General features: G+C 43.4%; 1 protein-coding gene across 1 annotated transcript in view; it reads right to left on the bottom strand.

Moving 5' to 3' along the window:
• The window catches only part of LOC111142456 (laminin subunit alpha 1), a 126,471-nt gene that overhangs the window by 30,921 nt on the left and 79,105 nt on the right, over positions 1–16,445 (bottom strand). Inside the window, exons 33-42 of the mRNA XM_022495618.1 lie at positions 15,509–15,598; positions 13,939–14,050; positions 12,315–12,477; positions 7,585–7,795; positions 7,259–7,375; positions 6,994–7,157; positions 4,724–4,859; positions 3,910–4,003; positions 2,532–2,648; positions 581–763 (exon numbers count right to left, since the gene is read on the bottom strand). Of these exons, the coding sequence (XP_022351326.1) occupies positions 581–763; positions 2,532–2,648; positions 3,910–4,003; positions 4,724–4,859; positions 6,994–7,157; positions 7,259–7,375; positions 7,585–7,795; positions 12,315–12,477; positions 13,939–14,050; positions 15,509–15,598 (1,387 nt within the window). The remainder of the gene's footprint in view (positions 1–580; positions 764–2,531; positions 2,649–3,909; positions 4,004–4,723; positions 4,860–6,993; positions 7,158–7,258; positions 7,376–7,584; positions 7,796–12,314; positions 12,478–13,938; positions 14,051–15,508; positions 15,599–16,445) is intronic.

Here is a 16,445-nt window from a genome sequence, read left to right as displayed (position 1 = left end):
TATTCCCAATGCACTGAATAAAATAGAACATCCTAATGATCAGATCCTTGAAATTTTGGTAAACACAGTTGACCCTCGGGTGACTCAGGGGTGGGGTGGGGGGCTCTCAACCCCATGCAGTTGCAAAGCTGCGTGTAACTTCTGACTCCCCCAGCACTTCACTAGGAATAGCCTACTGTTGGCTGGAAGCCTCACCAACCATGTAAATGGTCAGTTAACACGGTTTGTAGGTTACATGTGTCATACACTGTATTCTCACAATGAAGTAAGCTAGAGTAAAGAAAATGTTATTAAGAAACTCAAAGAAACTACATTTTCTGTATTCATTGAAAAAAAAAATCTGTACAGTGGGCCTGTGCGGTTGAAACCTATGTTGTTCAAGGGTCGACTGTACGTGAAAAATGCATCAGCAGCAGGCCCTCCCCAAGGCTCTTCTCTCACCTTATAAATGCAAATCTAGACATCAGTGCGTTTTTATTCCTTAGGGATGCTGTCTGTCACAAAGACCCCACGGTACACCAGGCCAATTGGAAATCTCACAACATAGGCTTCCCCGCTGGGAAGGGAGACTGGGACGTACTGGTCATTGAGGAGTCCTGTAGAAGTCTGTTGGTTTCTCGTAAGGTGGCGTCAACCCTGGACAGGTCGGTGGATGTGTTCAGCAGCTTCTGGCTCAATCCCACGACGTCCTTTAGGGTGCTTGCTGTGCTCTGATTTGCAGATGAGGCCAGCTCTTTGACTTTGGTTCCCTTGCCTCGGATACCTGACAAATTTAAATGCAAGCATGCACTCCTCTGATCGCATACGGGGAAAACCACAAACCACCATAAATGTGACCTCTCATGGAAACATGTATAGTATTTCTTACAGGCTGCTGAATGGAAAATAGGGCTTCTCATTCTTTAATGGCAGTACTAAGACTGAATGCCCTATGCCTTACCACACCCTCTTAGGGACAAATGAAATAGTTTTGGTAACAATGTTCTCTATTGACCTTTCAATACACAGTGAGATCATCTACCAATTGTTGTGTTCTCGGCATCTTAGATGTTAACAAGCTAAACTTCTTTATTTGGTCATCCTTCTCCTAGTCATGAGATACCTTCTTGAAATCAGTCCATGTGTAGATAAGAAGGCTGGGGAATTTAAATTTGTAGGTAAGACGGGCATGTCCTAGGCTAGAGGAAGTGGCATTTGCCCACTTCCTCCAGTAGCTGGAGGCTACTAGTAGCCTCCAGTAGCTGGCTACTAGACGGAACAGCAGAATAAAGACTAACCAGTCACAATGGATAAAGTGGAATTCAGTTGTTTTAGAAAATCTGGGTAATGATTTTTTTTAAAGGCACTAGTATTCACGTTTAATGTATCCAGTCTCAAACAGGACAAAAACCAACACTAGAAGGAGCTGGATAAAGAGTCTACAGGTTCCTTTTTACTCTTGCAGCAATTTTTCTGCAAGTTTGAAATTACTTCCAAATAAAAAAGGTTTTTTTAAAAAGGGGAGGTTAGCGGGGGGTGGGGGCAGGGGTACAGAGAATCTTAAGCAGGCTCCGTGCTTAGTACAGAGCCTGATACGGGGCTCGATCTCACAACCCTGAGATCATGACCTGAGCCAAAATCAAGAGTTGGATGCTTAACCAACTGTGTCACCAAGGTGCCCCTGAAAAGGTACTTTTAAGTATTTAACCAACACACATCACGTGTCCTAAAAGAAAGAAAGAGAGAGGGATGGAGGGAGGAAGAAACAAAGAAAGGAAAAAGGAAAAGAAAAAGGAAAGAAAAGAGAAGAAAATGAAATGAAATGAAACGAAACTTCGTTAGAATGTGTTCCCATGATTTAAGGTTAGAAGTCAGTGCAAAGTGCCCCAAGCCCAGACCCCCCGACAGTACTTTCCATGTTTACCCTGAACCCACAGAGAGAACTCTGGAGTTGTTAGGGCGTCTTATAAGGCTTACTATGAAAAGAAGGGAAGGTTGAGGGACTGCATTGCAGCTGGACTCATTTGTATTATACTTTTAAACAGTTTTCCTATTTCAGACGGTAATGAATAGTGCATTTCCAACCCATCAATATTAAAGTGATTTCTGAGCTTATTTTAGAATGCTTTATTGCCTCATGAAGGAAGATCATCAAGCAAGAGTTCATTGCCCCCATTTATAATGCATCTAGCATTATCCCTTAAAGTGGGAACATTCAGCTTCTTGCTGACTTCTTCAAATGACCCTTTCATTGAAGGGATGTGTCGAGTCATTTTAAAAGAAAGCAATTCATCGGGGGGAGTGATCAAGTCTCCCAAGGTTTTTTGCTTTTCAGAGTATGATTTTAGCATTGCAATGCAGGTGTTCTGGAGCTATTTAAAAAATAGTTATCTGCACTTCCAAATCATACTCCTTTGCTAGTAAAAACTCTTATCTGGGTCTCAATTTGGAGCAAGGCTGTTAATCAGACTGGCAGTAGGACTCCCTTCTGCTGTGTAATGGCTTTACAAGGAGCAAACATTAATTAAATCAAGATTCCCCTTTCCACTTACCTTCAGGAATTGCTCTGAGTGTTAAGAGTGATTCATTGGTCCTCTTAGTAATTGTATCAGCATTCTCTTGAACTCTGTTTGCTGTATTTTTCAATTCACTCAGTTCCAACGCGATACCTATTTAAAGGGGGGAAAAGTGTTTTCTTAGGGTAGCCTACTCAAAAGTTGCTTAGGCAAGGGTTACCTTCATCACTTTGACCCATCTACAGAATCAACAGCTTTCCACAGACACCCACCCCTCCAATATTGAAATTTTTCCAGCAAGACTTAGCACCACTCATTATAGAAAGTACGAGTGTTTTGGACTTCCTTGATCATTTTTTCTATTTCACTTGTTACCCTTCTCTCAAGTATTTCTTCTCAAATTGCATGTCCAATTTAATTAGAGCTCAGGCGGAAACTTGTGTTTAAATCCCTCAGTCTTAATCATTCGCTAACTTCCTGTTCACAACTTCATCTTGTCCACCTCTCTTCTCTGCGTTATAAAACCCCCAAGGTTGTCCTGCCCAGGTATCTTCGCCTGGTACCCCTGCTTCCCCGGCTGGGGCCCCTCCTCTCCCTGCACCCTCTCACCACAGGACAGGTCTTCACGTCTGATCAAAGCTGTTGGATCAAAGCTTTTACTTTGAATATTTCTGTATAACACACAATCACATCTCAATGCTGGACACATGGTTAGAAAATGAATTATGGATAAAATACCTGATGAACACGATGGTTCTGCCTAAGGTTTTAATTGCCAGAAAGTTCACTGGTTGGTGGCCTCTGATATACCTTTTTGCCATGTAAGCTGAAGCCCCAGCCCGTGAATACAGATGCTAGAGTTTGTGTTTCATCTTCTTTACGGTCAAGTGTGAGGGACTTTCCATTCCATGAGATGACGACATAAAATTTAAATTATGTCACTCACAGAAAAATAAAACCTATGCCCACACCCGGGCCCTTGGCTCAGACAGTTATGGGAGGATCCCTTACTGGGCATGGAAGTGTTCTTAGAGGGGTGTGAGTTTTGTTTTAGTCCACTGTCTACTCCTATAAGGACCTGATATTTTTTGTTAGAATATTTTACAGTGAAAGGTATATGTTTTTCTCACACCACAGATTCCTACTGCCATTTTGTGTTGTGTTCACTGGACAGCCCATATATGTGTGAAATCACTGTTTACTGAACCCTTCAGGAAGATCTCACTGCATTGGTAGTTATAAAATATAAAATTTAAATTTAAATTATGTGATGTTTCTATGACAGGAACTTGGAATGTCATTGTGACAAAGAAGAGTTCATGTTCAAATTCCTCCAGGAAAGGAGAACGTTCCAGTGATATGCTCAGAGGCTTACTCACTCTGCATATCAATATAGTTTGAGCTAGAAACTTACCTTGATGCTTTCTGCTCAGGCTTTTGCCTTCTTTTAGAAATCTGGAGCTGACCTGGAGAGCCGCTTTCCCCTTAGAAACAAGGGATTCTGGGAACTGGAAAACAGGACACCTTAAACATGGCAATAGTGTGGGGAGGGGGGCCACTGTGGGGGAAGGGGGAGGGGCAGGTGGACTCCCACTGGAGATGGGGAGAGCAACTCTTTCAGAATAGCCTCTGGTCTAGTTCCAAACATGGGAGTCCACGAGATAATGGGTAGGAACAATTTAAATTGTCCTAATTCATGGCTGAGGAGAGAAGAACACAAATCATTTTTAAATATATAAAGACAAAACCCAGCCATTAAGTGAAGATTTCTCCAGAGAGAAGATGTCTCAAGTAGATATCAAGAAGTATTATCCTTTCGTTATAAGAAATTGTAAGATTTTCCTCATTTCCAGATCACCATGCCCTAGTCTTCGTAAAGAAGTATTTACGACCTTAAGGGGTGTTGGGGTGGCTGAGTCGGTTCAGCAGCTGACTTCAGCTCAGGTCATGATCCCAGGTCAAGCCCTGCATCAGGGCTCTCCCCTCTCCCTCTGCCCCTCACCCAGCTCGTGCTAATAAATAAAGTCTTTAAAAAAAAAAAAAAAGTATGACCCTAAGAAATTAAAACTTGTATCACATGATGACAGAGCCAAACAGCTCTCACCAGACAAGAATGGTGACAAGCATGAATTTAAGCCACTGAGTCTTTGCTCAGCACCCTCTGGAACAATCTTCCACAGTGTCTAGAAAAGGAAGTCACACACTGTAGCCCCCGGGGCAGCTCTCACCAGGCTCGTTGTAGTCACCATCTCAAGAGCATCTTTTGCCACTTTCTCTGATTCTTCAATCAGGCTCCTAATGTTGGAATGAATGTGCGTTGCGCTGGTGGCATTCAGGGACACGTGTCTCACGTTGCCAAGACCACTGTGTAAGCAGCATATTTATAGACGTTAGCACAAACTAAAGGGAACTTGCCCACTATTCCTGAAAACTTCCAGGTTTCTTACCCTTAGAAAAGTTCAAGGAGTAACAATACACGGACTCCCCTCTAATTCCAAAGGAAATCTTCAAAAGTAGCTACGTCGTCATGGGAACCCTCAGAAGCACTGTTTAATTAACACCAGCAGAATGGACTATTGCTTGTTTCCCATGGTTCTAACCGTCCACAAGTTTCCACCAGCTGCCCTCAACATTCCTTCATTTCTGTGCAGTCCCCCGCATCTGTCTGGGCGACAACTGTGTGTCTGCCTTGGCTGTCATCTCTCCTGCTGCACACACGCTAATTTCCGAAAAGATTCCCTAAGCACATATAAGGATGCTGAATCTTGTTCCTCAAAAGATAGATACCAATTGGATGAAATTCACAAGAGGATTTGGAGGAGGATCAGATAATATTTCAATCATCTGAACTTCACTCTTACAAGTGGGCAAATCACTTGTGAACTTGCCAACTGGTAATGGCGCAATTTCATCCAGCTCACTCTATCTTGAAAATGAAATCTGACAATTGACACATCTTTGCCTGCTGAATAACTCACTTCATTTTCTCCCCAAGGTTATCAAGTTGAGGGGTTCCCAAACCAGACGCCAGCAGTTACTGCTTGATTGGCACAATCTGGTGATTTATAAATAAAAGATAATGATGTTACTTAACTTCGTGTAGCACACCACATTGCTCTTACTAACTGTACTAGGCAATATAGGTTTTGTCCTAGCTATGTATGTAGGCAGAATATTTTTTCTCTTTTGGGAAATAATGAAAGCTGATGAAAAGATAGGAGCGGAGTATCTAATTCCATTTTCTATTATGGATTCCTATGGCATGTGTAGGAGGTAATGCTTCTTGCAACACATAATTTATGCAACATTCTATCTTATATCATTTTTAATTGCTTTCCTTGTGTGAGCTAATCTTCTATGGCAGCATCCCTCAAATTGGAAAGGTATTTATTTTCCCCCCTCCCACAAAACACACCCAATGTACAGCAGCACACACATTCCCAGTGAGTCCAGACTTTTTCTACCTATAATTGTAACAAACTTAAAAGAAATAAATTAACCAATTAACTCACAATATTGTGTAAATGTCTGATAAGAACGAAATGCTAGTTCCTTCATTTGCTGTACATTAGATAACATGGGAATCTTTAAAAAGAGGTCACCGGACGCCATCTTGGGGAAGGGAGCGTGTTCATCCAAGGACTCAACAGAGGGCACATGTGACCATCACAGTCAGGGACTGAGAGCAGGGCTCCACCTGGGGACCTCCACCTCCACCTGGGTGCCCCTAGGCAAGCCGCTTACGCCTCATCTGTGAAATGGGCACATTTCTTGAAGCTCTTAAAATCATGGCACACATGAAAAAAAAAAAAAAGCTCAAAGACAAAGCTCAGGTCACGATCTTTGAGTCGGAGGAGGACAAGGGGACAAAAGCATCGGTATTTTTGAAATTCCTCCAGGTGATTCCAAAGTGAAGACAAGTTTGAGAACCACTGTCCTCAAGTCATGCTTCTCATTTAGAAGTGCTTTGTCACAAGTTGAGTACATATTTAACAGATGCTAAAAACATATGTTAAGATAACTGCAAGACAACAATAGGCCTTCAGGTAGTAGAAAATAAAGGGGATGGTGTCTTCCAGTGTGGGCAACCACAACTTCCAACCATGCATAAAGCCAGCCAAATAATAAGCTCCAGAAGGACAAGATTTGTAAAAAAAAAAAAAAAAAAAAAAAAAATCAATGTCTTCATTCTGTCCAACCTAACAATGCCATGAGCACTGAGTCATTACTTAACAAGGCCTTCATGGCTTGATGATATCATGACATAATATTTGTTTGATTCCTAACCAGTTCACTGTGCATTTTCCCATCGTATGCAGAAGGATGACTACTTTATCAGACAGGGGAGGAAATCCTCCTCGCCACGTGCATAAAATAGGAGCTGTCGGTTGCAGACAAAAAAAAAGAGTGACTCAATACTGTGAGCAAAGTAGCCATTCTTACTCTCCTTGCTCTGCAGGATCACCCACCCTGGGACTCTTGCAAAGTCTGCTCTCACCTGTCCAGAGCACGTGCTCGTCTCTGGAGCTCAGCTGCATGGTCCTCTGCTCTGTAGACGAGGTCAAGTGCTTTTCTTTTGGACATCTGCATGACCAGATCATCCACGTGGTGCCTGATTTTGGCAGTCCACAGAAGCAGCTCATCCCGGTGATGTTCTAACTGCTATGTGGAGAAATTCAATTGTGAGCACAGGTGCCTCTGTGGACCGGTGTACCCGTGTGCGTGGGAACAAGGTGCAGGAAGAGGTTCGGAGCCAGACTTACTGCGAGCGCCTTCTGAGCCGCCTCAGCACGGGCGGTGACAGCCTCTAGCAATCTTCTCCCTCTGGCAATTAGCGTCGAGGTCAAGTTCTGTTCTTCTTCAACAAGCCGCTTCTTTTCCTGGGGCCAAAAAAAAAAAAAAAAGTACTCACCTTTGAGGATGCTTCAAAAAGCGAGCCAGCGCCTGAACGTTAGTGCTTGACACTGAGTGCGGGAGTTAGTAGGTGGGGCTCGTTTCTAAAGAAGCTAAAAATGGAATTAACGACATAGGAGAGTTGGGCTCCCAGCCCTGAGAGAGAAGGAAAGAGCCCGTCCTTCTGGAGACTCACGTGGAATTCGTGCAGGTTGGCACGGACAATGCGCAACAGGCGGTTGCTTTCCCGGGTCCTCGCCTCTGCCTCCCTTGTCAGGTCTCCTGCTGTCTGCAGCTCACTGGTGTGTTTTGAAAGGAGGCTGCTCGCTGCTGCTTTGAAGACCTCCAGCTCTTTCTGCGGCCTCTGGTAATTCTTCTGAATTCGTGATAACACATCTTCAGCAGCCCTGTTAGATATAGACGGTGTAGGTAGGAAGTAAATGAACAATGACACTCCTCTCATGAATGGACAGCGGAAGACTCTGCATTTCTATCCCTTGTGTCTTCTTGCTGTCAAAAGGGGTACATCGTCACCTCTAAAAGAGGAAGTAATTTTCCTATGACAGTTATAGGCATGGTGTATTTGCACTTTATCCTTAACGGGCGATCTTTAGTCACGAACTTCCTAACATATTTTAGTAGAGGAATTCAAAGAAATCTTCTCTCCTGTTCCATCCAGGAAAACTGGGCCACGGTCTGTGGGTGGGGACAGAGGCCATCTTGCTTTTTAGTACAGCAAGAAATTGAAAAGAGGCTATCCAGTGATTTGTTTCATTTGTTATGAAGTTATAAATCTATCTAGAAGTCATAAAGGTTTTCCTGCAGCTAGTTAAAAAACAGAAATTATAAAAACTGAAAATCCAAATGCCAGAAAGATCTAACTTGTACCACTGGAAAGAGCAAGCTTTAGGAAATCAAAAGACATGTTTTCCTATTCTTTTGTATATATGCTATCAAACTGCTTGTTTAAATCAGTTTTGAATTTAAAGTTACACAGAATAATACAATTTTCACACTATAAACCTTCGCAGGGATTGAATATATCCAATTAACTTCCTGCTTCAATTTGTTGGGAGAACTCAGAAAAATTTCATGGAAAATACCTTGTAAATCACTCTCAGCTTCCACAGACAACCTATTGCTGTCCTAAGACACAACAGAAAACATTTTCCAAAGGTACATACTTAAACTCTGACATCATTGGAACATCACCGGAACTTCGAACACTCTTACAATTTCCCATGATTTCTCATGATAATTAGGATACAGGCAACAAGAGCTAAAAGTACATGGGAAACATAAGTAAACCAATATATTTCTGATGCCTGACCATGGATCCCTTCATACCATTAAACAAAGAATCTAAGACATTTCGATGAATGGATTTACCATCTAAACTGTGATCATGGGCAATGGTAGAGTCATCAACGACTTGACGAAGATTAAAAACAAAAAACCTCAGCAGCGCTCTTCATTTCTTCCTACAAAATTTGTCCAATGAATAAAATTAAACCAGTGTTTCTCAAATTACATTCCTCCACGGCCCTCAAGTCCCGTGAGTTGGAAGCAGGTTCTAGGAGAAAGAGCTCTGTGGTGAAGTTAGGCCATGCTCTCTCAGCTCCCCTCAGAGACTCACCACACATGTCAGCGTACTAAAAGCTTTGAGAAGACTTGCCTTGAAGACCTTGCCTCTCCTGAGTGGACACTGCCTTTCCCAAACTTATGCAGTCACAGGACACATTTCTTAAAGATTCTTATTTGAGAGACAGAAAGAGTGCACGCGCACACAAGTTGGGGGGAGGAGGAGCAGAGGGAGAAGCAGACTCCCTGCTGGGCAGGAGCCCCCACACAGGGCTCGATCCCAGGACCCTGCAATCATGACTGGAGCCAAAGGCAGATGCTTAACTGAGTCCCCCAGGTGCCCCAGGACACACTTCTTTAATGAAGCAGCTTTGGATAGCTCTGGGGACCAGCATGGAAAACAGATGGGGAGCAGAGCTACGGGTGACAAGGTAAAATGTGCCATCAGGGGCACAGTGTGCACAGGGTAACAGCAGGCCAGATTCTGCTCTCCTTTGCCAGCCCTGGGCTGCTGTCTGTGAGCACTCCCACTGTTCCCTCTCTGAGAAGAGTGGCTCAGGGCCTCAACCGCTTGTGCAAGCAAGGTGGTTTAACACCTGCTTTCCTTCACAGTCTGGAATTTGGCATATTCTAGGTAGAAGGTGCATACGGGGTCAGCCCCCAAGAAAAACCTTGGATGCTGAACTTCTCAATGGGCTCCCCCGGGCAGAAACATCACACATGCGGTGTTGCATTTTTGTTGCCAGGGTCAGAGCGTGATGTGACCCCCTCAGGAGGGAGAGCGTGCTCAGGGAAGGCTGCATGGATTCTCCAAGCTCTGCTGTCTTCTTCTCTGTGTATCCCACTGTGTGTCCTTAATACATGACCTAGAAATCTTGGCCAGGAGTCCTGAAGGTCCTTAGGAAAATTCTGGCTGTGGGCATGGTCTTGGGGACACCAACACAAGCATGATAAGCTACTGGAAGGTTTGAGAAATAGTCTTGCTTATAAGAATGCCATACTTCAGGTAAATGGCCAGTTTTCTAAGAATTATAATAAAAAAGCAGATACATAATTCCTAAAATTATCCATGAAATTTGAAATAGCATAACTACACAGGGATTATCTAGGGAAAATAGGAAAGAGTAGGCCAGAGAATACATTCTAAACAAATTTTAAAAAAATAAGTTAGCTTTAGTAATGACTGTACTCACAAGTTAGAGAGATCAACAATCTTGTAGATTACTTCATTCCAAATAGAAACAGAAGGGCTACAACAGAGAAAGGGCGGTGGAGGGCCTAGCAGGCAAGGCAGGTTGGGGGTGCTAAGGGAAGAGGATGGGAGAGAGGGAAGAGGGTGGCTTCTCCCCTCCCTTGCAAATGCTTCTTAGAAAATGAGCTCTTCCCAATTGGACTATGAGATCCAAGTGGACAGGAAGGCTCTGCTCTCCTTTGTATTCCCAACTCCTAGCACAATGCCTATCACCTGGGGACTCCATCCATTTGATGAACAAAAGAATGAATGAAGGATTGAACTGACCATGGAAGGGTAATGGTGGGCGAGGACATCCCTACAACTGATTCCCAGGAATCTTCATCTTTAATAATCTTCTCCGTCTTTAACAAAACTCTGATGTGCGGCCAAGGGAGGGAACAGTAAGAAGAGACAACATCACGGGGAGGAAGAGGAAGCAGTGGGACCCACCAGGGATCCTGGGCAAGCTGGAGATGGATGGAGCTGTAATCAGATACATGACATTTGCACATAATCCTGGAGGCAGCGGGGAGCTAAGGGTGGTTGGGAAGTGGAGCATAGCTGCACTGAGCCTGGGGTAACCACCTCAAGAATGGTGGGTCCCGGTAAGACCTGCGTGAAGGTATGGTCCCCTTTCCACACTGCTGCCTACTTCTGCCGTGCCTTTCAGGAAAAGGAGGATGCACATGAGAGGTCAGGGTTAGGGGGAGCAGGATTATAATGGAGCAGAGGTCTCTGACCCGGCCACTGACATTCTACCCACCTGTCTTTTCTGGACTGGGTCTCAAGTGGTTCTTCCTTTGGTGTTTGGTTGGAAAATCATAGGGTTTAGAGTGATACGGATTTAGATTATGGTCTGTTTTCATATTATCCTGGAGGTCTAACATCGGGCAAGGTGCTTAGAGTCTCTGGGCCTGTTTCCCCAAGCAAGTTCCTCCCCAACCTCACAAAGCAGCTAAGCAGATTATGTGACAAGATGAGAGAAGTGAAGTCTTCACGGGCCCCCTCCCCCAGCCCAGAGCAGGTGCTCCAAGATGGCAGCCCTCTTCCTCATTTCCTGGGATCTCGCCCTCCTCTCCTCTCCCCTTGTGGGTTTTGTGATTAGTTCTGGGCCCTAACTGTTGCTCTAGTGATTATTTTACTAGTTCTCTCTCCAAAGGCCACCTGACATGTTTTTTTTTCACCTAACAAATCAACGACAATGTCAAAAATCATATTCAATGATGAAGAAAGATGTAAGCTCAACTTTGCAGCATGTTGCCAGTGGAAGTGTAAAGGAATTTTTAAACCTTTAAGAAAATAATCTGGAAATGCAAGTCAGGAGTCTTCAAAATGCAAATTCCATGATTTCACTTCTTATCACCTCTCCTAATAAGAGGATAGTGTAAAATAGAGGAAAAGATTTTAGTCTAAGATGGGCCATCACAACATTATTTAAAATAGCAAAATATATTAATATTGGTTAAATATAACACTACAGGAAATGGAACTATGATGAGCTATTGTGTAACTGTTTAAACCCTACTGAAGATATTTATCACAACCTGCAAGAAAGATAGCTTGCATTCTATTACATCAAGTAATAACTGCGAAAATATTAAGAAAAAAGCCTAAAAGGAAATACAAGCTCCGTGTGAGAACGTCCCTGAATTCTCTGATCTGTCGCTGCATATGGTGGTTTTCCATGAGAGTTTAAACAACTGAGCTAAATCATTCTGGCATAACATCAGTCTGTGTTACAGCCTACAGCCCAGGGACTAGCCACTAAACTGTATTTTCTTCCATGAGAATTTACCGCATTATAGTTGATCTTCAATAAATATAGCATCATGAGGTTCTTTTGTTTGTGTTAGATGGAAATGTTCTTCTGGAGCCACAGGGAAAAACCAAGCCCATGGCACAAAGATAGATATTGGCACTGACTGTATTTTTCTCTGTTCAGAGTGGCTGGCACCCATCGTTTCATTTATTTGACAACCGTGCCCCTCTCTTTCTGACATTCTGCCCCCAGTGGGAGCGTTCTTTCCTTCCCCTCCTTGCACACATCTCCCTCTCCACAGCATTCAAACTCCTACCTCTGATTGTGTCATGAATGGTATTTAGAAACTTACTTGAGTTCCAGTATGGCATTTTGGTACAAATGCATGAAATGCCTTTTCTGTATGGTTTCCAGCAGAGATGTAATATTCTTTTGCATATTCTGAAGAGCAGAACTGGGTAGCTGGAAATCTTCATCCAAGGTCTGATTTAGAGTTGCTGCTTTTTCAATCATTTCTATGGAGACAAGTCATCAATCACTTAACAGGTCTCTCAAAAGTGAACAGCACTAAAATGGAAAAACTTAGAACCTTCTTCAGCAAGGCGGGCTTTGTTCATCCAAACTAGGTTGAACCTCAGGTCAGGCAGGTCAGCCCATGTATCCCGATGTACTCTGGTTGTCCCTTATCAAAATACTCATGGGCTTGAGATTACTGGTTGACTTAATGTTGGTCTGCCCCAGTGTCCATAAACTTGTAAGGGGTGTGCTTGCCATGTTTACCTCAGCATTAGGAAATACCTGGCACAAATGTTTGCACATAGAAGCACTCGGTAAATATTTACCTCATGCATGAACCACCAGTACTCAATATTACTCTTTTTAATAAACACATTATTTCTTCCAATAATTTCCTTACCTTTGGCCCTACAAAGTCTAATTTGTATTGGAATTTGCACCTTATGTATCCTTAAACTAATCCAACAAGAAAAGCAAGGATATGTTTCTGGTGCCAGAAAACTGCCAGCCAGATTGGATGAGACGGCCCAGTTAAGTAGGACTACACTACTCTACTATTGTGAGTATACTTTGGGACCACACTGAAGCCCCAAATCCTGTCAACATCTATTCTGGGCAAAGGGATGGGTGTTGAGAGTTTAGCTCCATGGTGTTTCTGCCGTGGGATCCATTTTGTTTGGCCAAGAAGCCTGCAGTAACCTTGAACTGGACAGTAGTTCCTCATGCAAACCCGTGCCCTAGATAGCCTTGGCAGGGTCACGAGCAAATGTCAGTTTTGTTATTGACTTCCCCAATAGCACTTGCGACCAACAGTCTTCCCGACCCCCCAGGGCCTTCTGCTTGTGGGCCTCTTCAGTGGGACCTCCATGGGGCTTACCCAAACCCCCCTGTTTTGGTTCGATTGACCAACCCAGACTTAGCCTGGGACCCCAAAAGACTCCAATGAAGAACCTCGATAAAGGCATGTGTCCCAGGTCATCATCTCTTTCTCTCTGCCGGCACCTTGCCTTAACCTCCCCCCGACATGGCGGGTACTTCCTGCTGGACCTGCGAGTCATAAACTTCTGCATTTCATTTTCTCTTGTGGTCTGTTGTGGGAGTCTGGCTCACCACCCTGCACCCTGTGCTCCGCTTAATAAATGTTAATCTGACAAATTCTTAACAGATGGGGAGGCACTATGTCCACTCGATCCTTAGGAACTAAATATAAGTCATTATAAAGAAAATAAAGAAAACGTCCTTTTTTTTTTTTTTTAAATTTAAAGACAAACTCCCAATGAAAGACTATGATCCAGATAATTCAAGATCCCCAACTATGGACTATTCCAGGCCTTTGGCCCTGGGACGTCTAGTGCAAGTCACACACATCTATTTCTATGTTTAATAAAGGGAACGGATCTTTTCCCACCGAATAAGCACAAGTTAGACACTGACCCCCAACCACACACTGAACACACTACCTTGGATATTTATCTGCAGTTTCTCAGTAAATGTCAGGAGGTCTTGAGTCTCGCTGAGGATTCTTTCAGTCTCTCTGGTTACATTTTGGCTACTCGTCAACACTCGGGCAAGCTGACAGAAAATAAAGGTCCCAGGTTAGTTTGACTTGGACTGACATGCGAGCTTTGGTGTACCAGTTGTCTCTTTTAAGCCACAAACTATGTCCCCGAGTCTGGAGTAAAGCTGTGCACCGATTCGTGTAAGCCAAGTGAGTATTTCAGGGCGGAAACTAAGGGGCTAATGAAACAATTTACTCCTCACTCTGTGGGAGAAAAGACAGTATCTTTTTTTTTTTTTTTGGCTCTCAAACCACAACCTTCCTCAATGTCTATTGTGAAGACCTTATACTCCTTTCAGGACCCAAGGAGACAGAATATCGAAAGTACACTCTTGCTAATTTGTATTGAATAGGAGAATTCCATCGAGGAGTAAAGAACACCGAGTCAGGCAAACTGGGTTTCAGGCCGGAGACCCAGCTGCTCCCGAGCCTCACCGATAACATGGAGTCAGGTCGCCCCTTAACCTCCCGCGGCTTCCTGAGGCCAACCACGCCACGGTGTGAGGCCGGCAGACCAAGGGCAGAGACTTGGCTGCGCTCTGCTGTTATTTTCATTAGGAACGTTACAATTTGCAAAAGGAAAGCCTGTTTGTAATTTTCAGGAGCATCAAGGAACCAGTCTGGTTCTAAAAGTGTTTTCTAGTCAAAATCCAAAGAGAATCTTCTTTAATGGATAGAGAGAATTATTTTAATCGGCTTATCATTTCCTACCAAATGTTCGCTCACTGAGGTACTTAGAGCCACATTTAAACCCTTAAACTCCTCCCAAATCATCCTTAATTCTAAATTAACAGGAACCAACCTAATACTTTAGGGTGCATGAGTGTGTGTGTGTGTGTGTGTGTGTGTGTGTGTGTGTGTGTGTGTGTTGAGAGATGGAGACTAGATATGTATATGCATAGTATACATTCACTATCATACACATATGTATATACACACACACGTATGTGTGGGTGTGCGAACACACACACATGAAATTCAAAAGCAAAAATTATAAATTGGACAATAGGCCTCCCTCCCCATCTGCAAATGAGGAGACTCTTTTTTGGGCGGCTTAAAACCACTCATGTGGCCTGGGCTGTACAGAAATGATTCTCTGCTGACATCCAAACAGGCTCACTTGACATTCAAAGGGCACAAATCAGCAGCACGAGGCCCCGGGTCTGAGTGTTGCTCGGAGACCACACACCCACCCGCCCACCCCTTGGTTCATAGGAGGAAATGAGAGGCTGATGGCCCTGCAACGGCCAATTCTTCCCTCGGCAGGGGTGACAGCAGAAATTAAGGCAGGAGTCTCTTCCCAGTGAAGCACAGAAACTGGCAGGGTTAAAACCAATTTGATGACAAAGTACCTGGAGCACTGCCCCTGGGAGGAAGAGGCTGCCCTGATTTAATAGAACCTTCCAGACCGCCCCAATGCAATTGCTTTCAAGGGTTGGGTGAGAAGCGGGCCCTCTACGTGGAGAATTTACCTCCCTTCGCAGACTGTCTGTCTGTTCTGCAACACCTTCAAGCTGATCTTTTGCCAGTTCCTTCTGTGGATTTTCTTTTAATAAAGCTTCCTAAAAAGAACAAAGTAAACAAATTATAGTGCTTCAAAACAAATTTGCTGGCTCTTGACTAAATCGCTTTTGTTGTCGTTCACAGAAAGCAATTCTTCCCTTGAAACTGCATTAAGAAATAAAATGGATCACATTTACTTAAGGGTTGATTCTAGTACTATGTCTCTGTACTGCCATTTTTGGCATTTCCTATATAGATATGAAATTAAAGTCTGATACGTCATGCAGAAGCAAATATCCACAGTTCTGACTTATGTCTGGTTTAATTTCAATATCAGAGTCACATAAGTTTTCACTATAATAGCTAACATCTTAAAAACATTTACTAGGCTGAAATACAAAAGTATTATATAAAGAATAGCCTTTGTGATTCCTAACAATGCAGTGCTTAAATTAGGCTAACTCACCTCTAATTTTGTTACTTGTCTGGTTTTATTTTAGTCTTATACCAAGCCTGGGAGGGGCCTGGATTATTGTGAAGGGATAAGGGAGTCAAGGAAGTTGCCCATGGAGGCTGTGAGGTAGAAACAGTGGACAGTTTAAGAGCTCACTGAATACTTTACATAAACATAATAAGTTGTTTAAAAATTTGACAAAGTCAGGGTGCATGGATAGCTCAACTGGTTGGGTGTCTGATTCTTGATTTTAGCTCAGCTCAACCTCTTGGGTTGGTAAGATCGAGCCTCACACTGGGCTCCATGCTGGGTGTGGATCCTGCTTAGGATTCTCTCTCTCCCTCTCCCTCTGCCCCGCCCCTGCTTGCTCACTCACATGCTCTCTCTCCCTTTCTTTTTTTTTTTTTTTTAAGATTTTATTTATTTGTCAGAGAGAGAGGGAGAGAGAGCGA

The sequence above is a fragment of the Enhydra lutris genome, unplaced genomic scaffold (genome assembly GCF_002288905.1).
Source record: "Enhydra lutris kenyoni isolate GAN:26980312 unplaced genomic scaffold, ASM228890v2 scaffoldscaffold8, whole genome shotgun sequence".
NCBI classification, from domain to species: Eukaryota; Metazoa; Chordata; class Mammalia; order Carnivora; family Mustelidae; genus Enhydra; species Enhydra lutris.
The sequence above is the reverse complement of the archived record's forward strand: the minus strand, read 5'-3'. Positions and strand labels throughout refer to the sequence as shown.